General features: G+C 40.6%; 1 protein-coding gene across 1 annotated transcript; it reads right to left on the bottom strand.

Moving 5' to 3' along the window:
• Nucleotides 1-6,808: 6,808 nt before the first annotated feature.
• On the bottom strand, nucleotides 6,809-7,517 carry LOC109943750 (protein RESPONSE TO LOW SULFUR 3). The gene has a single exon (XM_020547247.2). It carries the CDS (start codon nucleotides 7,405-7,407, stop codon nucleotides 7,069-7,071), a length of 339 nt encoding a protein of 112 aa, XP_020402836.2. The 5' UTR covers nucleotides 7,408-7,517; the 3' UTR covers nucleotides 6,809-7,068.
• Between the last annotated feature and the right edge of the window lie 5,733 nt (nucleotides 7,518-13,250).

The following is a 13,250-nucleotide window of genomic DNA, read 5'->3' as shown; positions in this document are numbered from 1 at the left end:
ATTACACCCCTACCTCTAATACATATCGAGTTGTCGACCATAGACGAAACAACTTGTTGCATGGTTAGACATCTCCACTACTAAGCACTCTCTTTCAGACACATAATCTTCATAACTTGCTCTGGGTTTTAGTATGTTTATATCTAAAAATAGTGTTAGAAGCCCTAATTCGCAGCAACCCTAGTGTGCACTAGACCAGTCGGGTCCAACACAAACTTCAGCTTTCAACGGTCAACTCCAACGGCTAGTTGTATGGTAGGACACGTGAGTGAGGTCTGGTGGTGCACCGAATTGGTCCAGTGGCACTGGGCAAGGCAAGGCCAGAGAAGAGCTCGTTGATTGAGGTGACCGTTGGAGGTCCAATGGTGCACCGGACCGGTCTGATGCACCCAGGAAAGCAAATTTTCTCAACGTCTCTTTGAGGGATTTGTGGTTATAAATACCCCCCAAATAGCCCATTCGATACACCAATCACCACTAGAGATGTGTATCATTCCCAAACACTTGTACAACACCTTCAAGCCATTTCGAGAGCTTCGAGCACCCCATTTGTGTAGAGATAGTCATTCTAGAGAGAGTGTGATCTTGTGATCTGCGTTCTTGGTGTTGTGTTGCTGTGTTTCTAACACTTGTGAGGGTGATACTCTATTGTAAAGGTTAGCAAGAGGCTGCAAGTTTGTAAAGTGCCTCATGGAGACTCCATCTCTTATTCTACAAGATCTGAGGGCTCAAACTTGATCATTGGGATCACTTGAGAGGGTTAAGAGAGACCCCGTCCTTTGGGACACCTCAACGGGGACATAGGTTCTTTGGAACCGATCCCTAGTAAAACAAATCGATGTCTTATTGTGTTCTTTACCTTTTGTTACGATTTGTTCTTCTCTTTCTCCCTCTCTAAGTTTTCTCGCTTGGACTTTGATTTGAATCACTTGAGTTGCTGCTTGGACTTTGATTTGAATCACTTGAGTTGCTCTATAAGTAAATTCCATATTCATAAGAGCAACAAGTCCAAGAGAACTTTTGTCCCTTCCACTACTCCATGTTGATTATCTCTTTCTCTAACCTCTAACTTGGGATTTAGTTTGTTTCAAATATTAATTTTTTAGGTGTTGCCTATTCACCCCCTCTGGTCAACTATCACAAACATAATTCACTTGTATGTAATCAAACCAATATTGTTCATTACACACAGACATAACCAAACCAATATTGTTCATTACACACATACATAACCAAACCAAAACTATTCTGAACACATATTGAACATAAAGTTAATGGCAACTGCTTCATCTCTTGTTCCCTCTTTAATCAATTAAGTCTCCCTTCAAGTGTTTCAAATGAGTTGAGGAACTCTCTAATTCTAGGTTTTATGATGAGTAAAGTGGACGTATGCATAAGAACAATTCCCTCTTGCAGACCACATTCTCTCAACATCTTCATAACCTCAACAATGGTAGGAATGTGGCTGGTCATAGGAGCCGATGAATCGTCAACACTTGTGGTTAACTTGTACACTCCTTCTATCTTGGTACAAGTTCACTTGTACAACTGTAGAAATGGAATCTTTTCTTCATTCTCTTCCATACAAGTAGAAGAAGATGCCTTATGCTTCTTATCATTTTGGTTTTGCATCGTGGACAACTTTGCATCCAAGGGATTTTTCTCCATCTCTTGTACATCATCATTAGTTGAATTACTAGAAAAGTCTCCTAGAATGGAGGCAGATGCCTTGATAACTTGGCACTTCCAAACATGATGTGGAGTGAATCCAAGTTTGCGGGGCCACACTTTTTGAAATGCACATGCTTTCATTTCCTTCCATTAGCTGAAATACACAAGTAAGCTACTACTCAACAATCATAAATACTAGTACAAAATGGTCAATTGTTGTGCCACTTACCGCAAGATGTTCTTCCCACCATCTATCATCATAATCCACTATTTATCTTATCTCATTCCATCTAAGTCTAGTAGTAGAATTTTTAACTCCACAAAAAATAATCCAACTTCTTTTTTAGATCATCCTATTTATTCTTCATTTGGAAATGTTCTAGCTTTCATCTTGATTTTTTTGTGAACTTATCTTCAATATTTTTCAAGTCCACTTTATTAAGATGAACTAGTGGCCTATACACAATAACAACTTCTGATGCACATAGTTCACAAAAAAGCTTCACATGTCCTAGATCCCATATTGCCTTCTCACCCATTTTTTGGAGTGCAAAAATATTGTATGTTATGTACTACTATGTACAGAGATATGACAAGCACATAAGAGAATTCATATTAGCAATACGGTGAGGATTGATCAACCATTCATGGAAAAGGGAGGAAGGAGAATCAATACCTTCCTTCCATGGTTGGAGCAGAGGTGGCATCAGATAGGGCAGGTGTTGGATAGGGGGCAGTGTTGGGTGTTGGACATGGGGTAGCATCATATGTGGTTTGTTGGAGAGGGGCCGACTAAGGGAATTAGGCAAGGGCACTAGTCATGAGTTAGGGAGGGGCATCGAGCAGGGGAGTTAGGTAGGAGCATCACCTAAGGGTCGGAAAGGTGTGTCGTAGCGTGTTGGAGAACGACCAGTCAATGAGAATCCTGTTTGGGCTGATGCCGATGGTGAATCCAACTGTTGAATCGGTGGTATGTAGGAGGCGACAGTGGCTAGGGCTCCAACTCTAGCTCGAGCCTTGTTTTGTTTCATGTGTAGGAGAAAGAAACAATGTGGAAAAAAGAAAGAGGAAATATTGAACATGTAATTTTAATTGAAACACAATGGAATATCAGGTTCTAAGTAATTCCCAAATGAACTGTATAAATCTACCGTGTTTCCAAAATCTCTTCCCTCTATGGATCCCTTTGGTTTATAATTTAGTTTCCTAAACACAACAATTTGTTTACCGAGGTTTGACTCCAAAGAACCTATATCCCCGTTGAGGTGTCCCACCGGACTGGGTCTCTCTCGACCTTCTCAAGTGATCCACAGATCAACTTGAGCCCTCGGTTCCTTTGATTTGAAGTTCCTTCTCGCAAGGTACTCCATAGATATTGGAGACTCTTGCTAGCCATACACAATGAATGTGAGTTGGAACTCCAATGAAAACAAGAGGGAGAAAGAACACACACAAGAGCACACCACCACCACCAAAGAACCAAGAATACAAGCACAACTTGCAGCACACCTCTCTCTAGGCTACTCTTACTTATGAATATAGGTGCTTGGATCTCTCTGGAATTTTGCTCTTGAGTGACTTGGTACTCGACTATGCTGATAGGAGGGGTATTTATAGCCCTAAATGCCCCAAAGAGCCATTGCAAGAATTGCCAAAAAATCCGCTATGCGCTTGTTCACCAGACCGGTCTAATACACCACCAGACCTCAATGGTCACACGCCATCAACAAGATATGCCTCAGACTTGACTTTCCACGAGGCACTAGACCGGTCTGGTCCTCCACCGGGCCTGCCACACGTTAGCTAGTTGTTGAGATGATCGTTGAAGGTTGATTTACCCGATGGTCTGGGGCACCACTACACTGCTACAGTGTGCTAAGCAGTTGAAGTTGATTATGTAGTTGTCTCTAGTAAAGTGGTATGACACACCACCGGATTGATCCGGTGCGCTAGACCACTAAAACCCTTCTACAGGGCTCTCTGGTATTTGAGTCCGGTGTGCTACCGGACTAGTCCGGTGTGCCCAGTCCGCTGAGTTCTTTCTTCTTTTCTTTTCCAAATAAATTTGACTCACTTTGAGAGTATTCCAATGACATAGAAAAATACTTTTAATGACAATCCAATCCAACCAGTCCAAGTCATGTAACTTTATTTCTTTATTTTCCCCCCAACTTAATTTTCTTGTTTTAGCTCAAGTACTGCAACAAAAGCACCTTTTATCTAAAGTTGATTCCTTTGAACATGCATACATATACTTGCCAAACATGCATGTTAGTCCATAGTGTTGTGTCGGTCATTAATCACCAAAACATTTATAGAAATGACACAAGACATATTTCCCTTTCAACCTCCATGAATCCTCTCATTGGTCTATCTATCTTCAAGAAGCTGCCAAAGCCCAATCACTCATTATGTCATGCATAGGTTAGGGCTGCTATCCACGACACAAAGGTGCACAACTTCCTAACCAGTGACACCAAGATGTCACCGACCAAAATCTCCCAGAAGATCATTGACAAAAAAAGAATCAACGTGGACAATCCATAGTATGAAGGTGGACAAAATATCCGTTTGAATTTTAAAAATTCTCAAAACATATTCAAATATTCAAAAGACTGAATCTAACCTATAATAAAGGGGGTATTTGGGCTCACTCACAGCTCACACTTATAGTTTTTCTTCTGTCTCCTCATACTCATCTCACCCTTGTTTTATTCAAGTAGAGCATTGTTGCAATATCTTTGTCTAGTTCGGACATCGACATGATCACATGGTCAAGAAGAGGTGATCGAGTTACTACAACAAACTATAATGCGATAGGTGATGGGAATTGCCTCTGAGTCTTCCACATCGAGGAGGAAACCAAGGCAAAATTGGAGATACATTGACTGCGACCATGTATCTACCCATGACTAGCTAATGCAAGACTACATCAATGACTCATGCATCTATCCACCGCTCTACTTTTTTCTAAGGTGCCACATGTGAAGGAGCCTCTTCCTTCACATCTTGAAGAGGCTGGGTGAGCACCCCCCCTACTTCACTCTTCAAATTGATGCATTCAATTGTGGCGGTTTCTCCCCTCACTACAAGCGTATAGCTACCCTACGCGTGCTTGTGTATGGTAGCTTTCGTGATTCTATTGATGAGGACATCAAAACTGCCTTAGAGTGTCTCAAACTATTTTGTATGTGTTATTTCATGTTTTGGTGAGGATTACAGGCGTTGTACTACTATTGACGACCTTAGGCGGCTGTTAGCTAGGGGGAGGGGTAAGGAGATCTCCTTGTATAATAGGGAGTATAGATTGCATGCATTAGAAGTGGAGGAACTATCCATTGGACTGAGAGGACAATTTACAAGGAGGGACATTGGATCCTCGGCCATCATACTCGAGGCAGTTGCCTCATATGACTTGTGGATCTAGCATGTTTTTTTGGGTTGGCGGGGTCAAACAACGACATGAAAGTGGTCAACTAATCACTATTGTTCACTGACATGCTCAAGAGTGAAGCACCAAATATGAACTTGAATGGACACGAGTACAACCATGGGTACTACCTTGCCAATGGCATCTATCCTCGGTGGTCGGTGTTCATAAAGACCATTCCCCTCCCACAAACTTACAAGCAGCAGATGTTTACTGCATATCAAGAGGGCACATAAAAGGACGTGGAGAGGGCATTTGGATGCTCAAAGCTCGATTCCATATTCGCATTATCATATGCCATTTATTTTCCCAACAGATACTTAATATGATCATGCATGCATGTATCATTCTGCATAATATGATCACTAAGGATGAGCTTGGAGGATCATATAATATGGGAAATTTTGAGATAGTTGAGTCCTTCATTGTACATCAACCGTCACTCCTAAAGCACCAATGACTTTTGCAACTATGCTTTAGCCCGAGGCCGCACTCCATACAAGCGTAGTGCATGGTGAGCTTCAAAATAAATTAATAGATCATATTTAGGAACTACACCGTAAAAATAGATTTTATTTTTATGAGTTATGTATTTTTTTTCAAGTAGTGTATATTTTATTTTTTTATTGTGTAATTTTATTTTAATTTGACCTATATATTATGTAATTTTAAGTAATGTAATTTTTAATTCTATTTATGAACTATATAACTTTTATTTGTTTTTTTATGTGTCCCATGGTTTTGTCCTTCAATGAAAGACTGTATTTTATTTGCAACAAAAATATAAAAAGAATTATGTGGAACTGAGGTGGTTGTAGGCTGGGTAAAAGTTGCATATTAGAGAATTACGATAGATAAAGGCTGACATTGATAGATATAGACTTGTCAATAATAATGTGACGACAAATACAACACACTAGGGCTGAAACCAACCTATATGTTGAGATCTTGCATTCTTTCACTAGACCTATTAAAATGTCAGATCGAGTTGAATCAAGGTTGGCTTGTGGGTCGTTCGACATGGCCTATACGCGACCCATGCCTAGTATCGGATCGGGTCGAGTTGGCTCATGCTTTACTATTGGGTATGTCGGGTTGAGTATTTTTAGGGTTAGGTCGTTTTTTTTGGCTTATGCTTTACTATTGCTTTGAGTCGGGTTATTTGGATCGGATCAAAGTTTAGTCAAAAAATATGGCTCGTGTCTGGCTAATGGATTGTTGTGGGTTAAAAATTATGATCTCTATCCATCCGTTTTACTGATTAGGCTGGATCGAATCGGTTTTCGAGCGGTTAGGTCGGATTATTCAGGGCAAGCGACCACGCTGAGGTCTACTTTCAATATTACATTTAAATAGATTTTTTTGCCTAACATCGAAACCATCTTACTCATGTTTGGTGATTTTTGGCTATCCAATTTAACTAGTTAGACCGCTTTTGTAACTGGCATGTGAGTTGGCGGCCATCAAAGCCTGCAAATTAGATAAGTTGAAGGATTTTTTTTAAAAAAAAGAAACAGAGGGCAAATACCGCGACCCGATTTTATTAATTGATAATGAAACCAGCGAACTAGAAAGCGCGAATCAGTACCCACTGATTTCTTTACCACCTTGTGTACTCCTTCCGTTTTTTAAAATTGTGATGAAAAGATCAATGTTAAAAATGCAATCATTGTATTCTTTACAAAAAAGAAAATAGAATAAAACAACTAGAGTCATATGTTATATTGTATTCTTAGAGACGTAATTATCTTGGCACAAATTTTAAATTTACAAGTACGTTTATTATAGGATGGATGAATGGAGCACATCTCTCAAGCTAATATACAACTCCGGACAATATACACACTTAATCAATATTGAGGATAGAAATAACAAAATGTACAGCTCTACACACCCGTCATCGATACTCGAGGAGCAGCCGGTTTTATCGGCGATGACATACACCGATGACGGTACATCTCGATTGTTTAATCCATCGTCGTTACGCCGGCGGCGAAGCCCCGGATCCCGGACGATCTGAGCACGCCGTCAAGGAAGGCGAGGCGCTCGGACAGCGCCCTGACACGCTCCTGGTACTCGACGGCCTGCTCCACGGCCTCGGCCTCCAGCTCGCCGAGCTGCACGCACAGGCGCTCCTCGGCCTCCTCGGCCACGGCCAGCCGCGCCAGGGCCGCCTCCAGCTCCCGCCGCAGCCGATCCTCCCTTGCCGCCGCCTCCGCCGCCGCCCTCTCGAGCTCGGCGTTCCTCCGCTTCATCTCCTCCGCCTCCCCGCCTCCCGCCGCGGCCACTTTTCTCGTCGTCATCATGGCTACGAGCGAGATGCTGCTGATACAATAATGTACTCCAGCGTTATTGTAGAGGTCAAGCTTATACTCTTCAAAGTTTTCAGGCTTGGGTTGGCTTAAAACCCTGGGCATCTTCTTATATAGGAGTAGGCCCGAACGGCAAAGCGTGACAAAGTGAATGGCGACATGAAGGCGTCTAGGTTCAACGAACCAATTCGAGATCCGAGAGCAGATGTGTCGGTGTACGGGTACAGGCGTACAGCAACTCCTTCCGTCCTTCGGTCCCAATTTATATTTCAATTTATATTTCGTTTGATTATTCTTTTAGGAACCGACTCGCCTCATTCAATTTTTTTGCAAAAATGAAAATTCAAAGCCAACTTAAAGCATATTATATGCTAAATAATACCACATCAAGAATTATTAATAATTATCATTTTTATTAAGACGAGTCAAACAAAATTGATGTAAAACTAGTCGGTTACCCGTGCGTTGCGACGGCTTACAGCAATACCCACATAAATTATCCACCAGAAAAATTTCAAGATTTTTTATTTATTGTCTCCGCTTTCCATATAATATTTTTTTGATTTGACTAACTCATGTTATTGTTTACTCCATCCAATATGTCTTGGTACAACACGGCCAATGAAGTGGACGATTAGAAGACAGTTCGCAACGACTGACCGAACGAACAGAAATTATAAAATGACAGAATTCCACGATACAAAGACCAAATAAGAGAAAGTTTGTGAGCTCAAGTTTCTAAAATAAGTTACATAAACTCAAACTTATAAAAAAGATAGATCAAAATATGGAGTGATTGCTAAAGTCAGTCATCAATAAAATCTGGATGTGCTCCATATAAATTATGTTATTTCATAGCAATTACTAATGTTTAAAACCAACAAATAACCTTTCATTTTACTGTTAGTGTGACAAATCATTGTTGCTCCATCCAATTCAGCAACCTCAAAGACCATGGAGTCCATTGACGACCTAATGCTTATAAAAGCCAAGAACGTCGTACCGTGCTTGGGTTGTAGCCTCAGGTCGTAGTGCTGGCCCGACCGACACATTTTTTTTAGTTTACAAAAAAAACGTATATACATATATACAATTTATATTTAATATTAAAAACATCTGAGTATGATGTTCTACTGGTTAGATAGCTTCACCTAGTGTCTATCGCCTTTCTTTCATTAGGACATGGGTTCGAACCCCACCTCCTGCACTGTTTTTTAACATTTTACGCTGATTTAAAGATGACACGGGACAAACGTTGAAACTGGTAACAGAGAGAATAGTTGGTTACGATAACGATACTATCAGCCGGCGATATAGATGTCCAAACGGGCGGCCCGGTCCGGCCCGGCCCGTTTTGGGCCCGACCCGCTAGGCACGTTTAGAAAACCGGGTCGGCTAAGCACGCGGGCTCAATTTCCTGTCCGAGCCCGGCCCGCAACGGGTCTAAACGGGCCGGGCCGACCCGTTTAGCACGAAAAAAGCGGGCCGAAAAGCGGGCTATGCGGGCCGAAAAGCACGTTTTAGTGTAAAAAAAGCGGGCTTAACGGGCTTAGAGCTAAACGGGCCGTGTCGGGCTAGCCCACCGTGCCTAATTTCCTGTCCCAGCCCGGCCCGCTTATTCGTGCCGGGCTCGGACCGGGCCCAAACAGCGGGCTTCGTGCCGGGCTCGCGGGCCTCGTGCTTATTGGACATCTATAGCCGGCGGCCATCCTTTTTAGAAGTATTTTTATAATTTATAAATAATACCATGGTTTATAGAAATGCTAGAGTATGAGTATTTATGTCATAAGGTATTTAGTTAAAGACTATGTTTTCTAAACTATGATATTTTTGGATTTTAAACTATGTTTTCAGAATCATGATATTTTTGGAGTATTCCAAACTCTAATTCAACATATAGTTTTTTATACCATGGCTATCTTTCACTTAAATATCATGGTTTATAATGTTGTATCCAAACAATATTTTCAAAACCATTGTATTTTTTAAGCTAGTCAAAACTATGATATTGTCATGACAATTGCAAAGTATAGTATTATAAAAATCATGATTTCGAGATATATTTTTGCCAAACAGGTCCTAAGGATATCTACAACTCATCTAATTCCTGTTTTTTAGAGATCATGAGAGATAGGTGAAAAAATAATGGACCGTCTTTTTTGCGAATAGCTCATCTGTTGGTCACTTACTTTTTATTGCTATAAGGTATCAAAAGCAAGGCAACACAAGTTAAAAAATAGCAATATCCCCCTTACGTTGACACTTCTCTGAAAAGTAACTTAAGGGAGGAGTGATCTAAACATAAGATGTAATTAGATGAACACGAATGGTAAAGGACGAAGCATTGTCTTAGCATTTTTCATTCCATTCTATTGCACATAATATGAATTTACAAGCATAACTTCGGCTTTACACTAATAATAACTCGAAGATACTTCGAAGGCTAAGCTAAATGAAGCTTAAGACCTCGACATGTGCCCTTATGTATGGTTGTTGACCTATTTATAAGAAAGTTATACAACCTTGTATAAAATTACAAATATTCCTACAAAGTTTTCATACATGATTTACAAATATAATAGGGGCATCATTGTCTTTCTTATTTCTATCTTGCTACACAAGTCTTAGGCTTCTTTCCCTTTGTATGAAATTACAAATATTGTTGTCAAACATATTCTTAGCTATCCTTTATCTGACAATTGCAAAGCATAATATTGTAAAACTATAGTTTTTTAAGAAAAACATTATTGTCGAACACACCTTTAGTTGTCGCTTCTGCTCAGCCCCGTCGAAGGGCACGTGCGAGCTGTGCATAAGCACAGAGCCCCCAAATTGATGGGGCCTCCATTTTTATTTTGGCCATTACAAAGGAGTAAGCAGAGGTCAAGACTCAAGAATACCGGTGCTTTGTGCTCTTTCTTACGTCGATTAGAATAAGATTACATGAAAGTACCGAACCAATGTCCACCATCTAATGTGGAGTTGGACCAATCATGAACACAGAACTATCAAGTAAGTGAAAATATGCCTTACCTATATTATACATATAAATTTTTATATATACTTAGGTTATCTCGTTGAGTTCTCTTCAAGACTATGTATAGCTATAATTTATAAAGATAAAAATATTTTAGAAATAGTAAAAACCGATATAAATTAAAACCAAGCAAACATGCTGGCCACATCATCGCCGAGAACTAGAGAGACTTTCCTCTACGTCTCTTTCTTCCTTCGTCGTCGTCAAGATTCATTACACGATGATCGACGTGCGTGAATCGGTGAGCGTGACATGATAGCGGGACAAACGCGGGGCGGTGGAAGAACTTGAACGGGTCTGTGAATTCCCGACCCATCGTTGTTTGGTCAAGGCTGTTGGTTTAGTTTTAATTTATAACAGATTTATCTCTATATATTAGAGATACAGCAGTTTAAATAGACGGTTTTAATCTTAAACGAACAGCGACCTAAAAACCGTCCAGAGAGCCGAATAATACACGAGAACTTCGAACTACAGTTGCACATATCGTAGTACCTCTATGCGTGTATGAAGTCGAGTTTGTAGACGACGGTGAAGTGTGTTCACGTTATTCACGAGCGTAATTTGTTAATTTCTTCTGATGGTGTACACAACGGAAACATCACTTGTCGTACGGAATATTTTGGAGCCATGGTTTTCGCTCGCGTTTTAACTTTTTACTAGTCGGTTGACCGTGCGTTGCGACGGCTTACAACAATACCACGTAAACTATCCATCAAAAAAAATTCAAGATTTATTATTGATTGTCTCCGCTCTGTGTATAATATATTTTTTGATTTGGCTAACTGATGTTATTGTTTACTCCATGCAATATGTCTTGGTACAACACGACCAATGAAGTGAGCGATTAGAAGAGAGTTCATAACGACTGACTGAACGAATATAGATTATAAAATGACATACATAGACCAAATAAGAGAGTTTGTGAGCTCAAGTTTCTAAAATAAGTCACATAAAGTCGAACTTATAAAAAAGATAGATCAAAATATGGAGAGACTGCTAAAGTCAGGCATCAATAAAAACTGGATGCACTCCATATAAATTATGTTACTTCGTAGCAATTACTAACGTTTAAAACCAATAAATAACCTTTCATTTTACTGTTAGTGTGACAAATCATTGTTGCTCTGTCCAATTCAGCGACCTCAAACACCACGTAGTCTATTGCGTCAATGTGGTCTCAGAAACGACCTAATACTTGCAAGAGCTAAGAACGCCGTGTCGTGCTTAGGTTGTAGCCTCGGACCGTAGTGCTGGTCCGGAACGACACAATTATATATTTTTTTAAAAAAAACGTTTGAGCATGATGTTCTACTGGTTAGACAGCTTCATCCAGTGTCTCTCGCCTTCTTCCATTAGGGCATGGGTTCGAACCCCACCTCCTGCACCGTTTTAACATTTTACGCTGATTTAATCAAATAGGGCGACGACTAACGGGCTGGCCCAGCACAGTCAGCAGGCCCGCATGACGTGTCTCGGTCATAGTTGTTGCCCGCGTGTGTCTGGCCCGTGCTGGGCCACCGTTTGGCCATCTATAGGCGTGCATCGGATTAATTTGAAATAGCTGTGAGAGGTTATTTGTAAAAAGATGACGCGAACGACGTTGAAACTCAGGAGGCCCGCATGACGTGTCTCGGTCATAGTTGTTGCCCGCGTGCGTCTGACCCGTGCCGGGCCGCCGTTTGGCCATCTATAGGCGTGCAACGGATTAATTTAAAATAGCTGTCAGGGGTTATTTGTAAAAAGATGACACGAACGACGTTGAAACTGATGCTTTAAGTATAAGTATAATGTCCGTGCGTTGCGGTGGCTTACAACAATACCCACGTAAACTATCCACCAATAAAATTTCAAGATTTTTTATTGATTGTCTCCGCTCTCCGTATAATTTTTTTTGATTTGGCTAACTGATGTTATTTTTTACTCTATTCAATATGTCTTGGTACAACACGGTCAATGAAGTGAGCGATTAGAAGAGAGTTTACAACGACTGACTGAACGAACGGATATTATAAAATGACATAATTCCACCATATAAAGACCAAATAAAAAAGTTTGTGAGCTAAAGTTTCTAAAATAAGTCACATGAACTCAAACTTGTAAAAAAGATAGGTTAAAATATGGAGTGATTGCTAAAGTCAAACATCAATAAAAACTGGATGCACTTCATATAAATTATGCTACTTCGTAGCAATTACTAACGTTTAAAACCAACAAATAATCTTTCATTTTACTGTTAGTGTGACAAATCATTGTTGCTCCATCCAATTCAGCAACCTCAAACACCACGTAGTTCGTTACGCCAATGTGGTCTCAGAAACGACCTAATACTTGCAAGAGCCAAGAACGTCGTGTCGTGCTTAGGCTATAGCCTCGGACCGTAGTGCTGGTCTGGAACGACACGATTATATCATTTTTTTTATTTTACAAAAAACGTTTGAGCATGATGTTCTACTGGTTAGACAGCTTCATTTAGTGTCTTCCGCCCTTCTTCCATTAGGGCATGGGTTCGAACCCCACCTCCTGCACCATTTTTAACATTTTACGCTGATTTAATCAAATAGGCCGACGACTAATGGGCTGGCCCAGCACAGTCCGCAGGCCCACATGACATGCTTGGACCATAGTTGTGGCTCGCGTGCGTCTGGCCCGTGCCGGGCCGCCGTTTGACCATCTATCGGCGTGTAGCAGATTAATTTGAAATAACTGTGAGAGGTTATTTGTAAAAAGATGACGCGGGACGACGTTGAAACTGAAAGTATAAATATAACTAGTCTGTTGTCCGTGCGTTGCGACGGCT

The sequence above is a fragment of the Zea mays genome, chromosome 1 (assembly GCF_902167145.1).
Source record: "Zea mays cultivar B73 chromosome 1, Zm-B73-REFERENCE-NAM-5.0, whole genome shotgun sequence".
NCBI classification, from domain to species: Eukaryota; Viridiplantae; Streptophyta; class Magnoliopsida; order Poales; family Poaceae; genus Zea; species Zea mays.
This window is presented reverse-complemented; position numbering and strand designations above follow the sequence as displayed.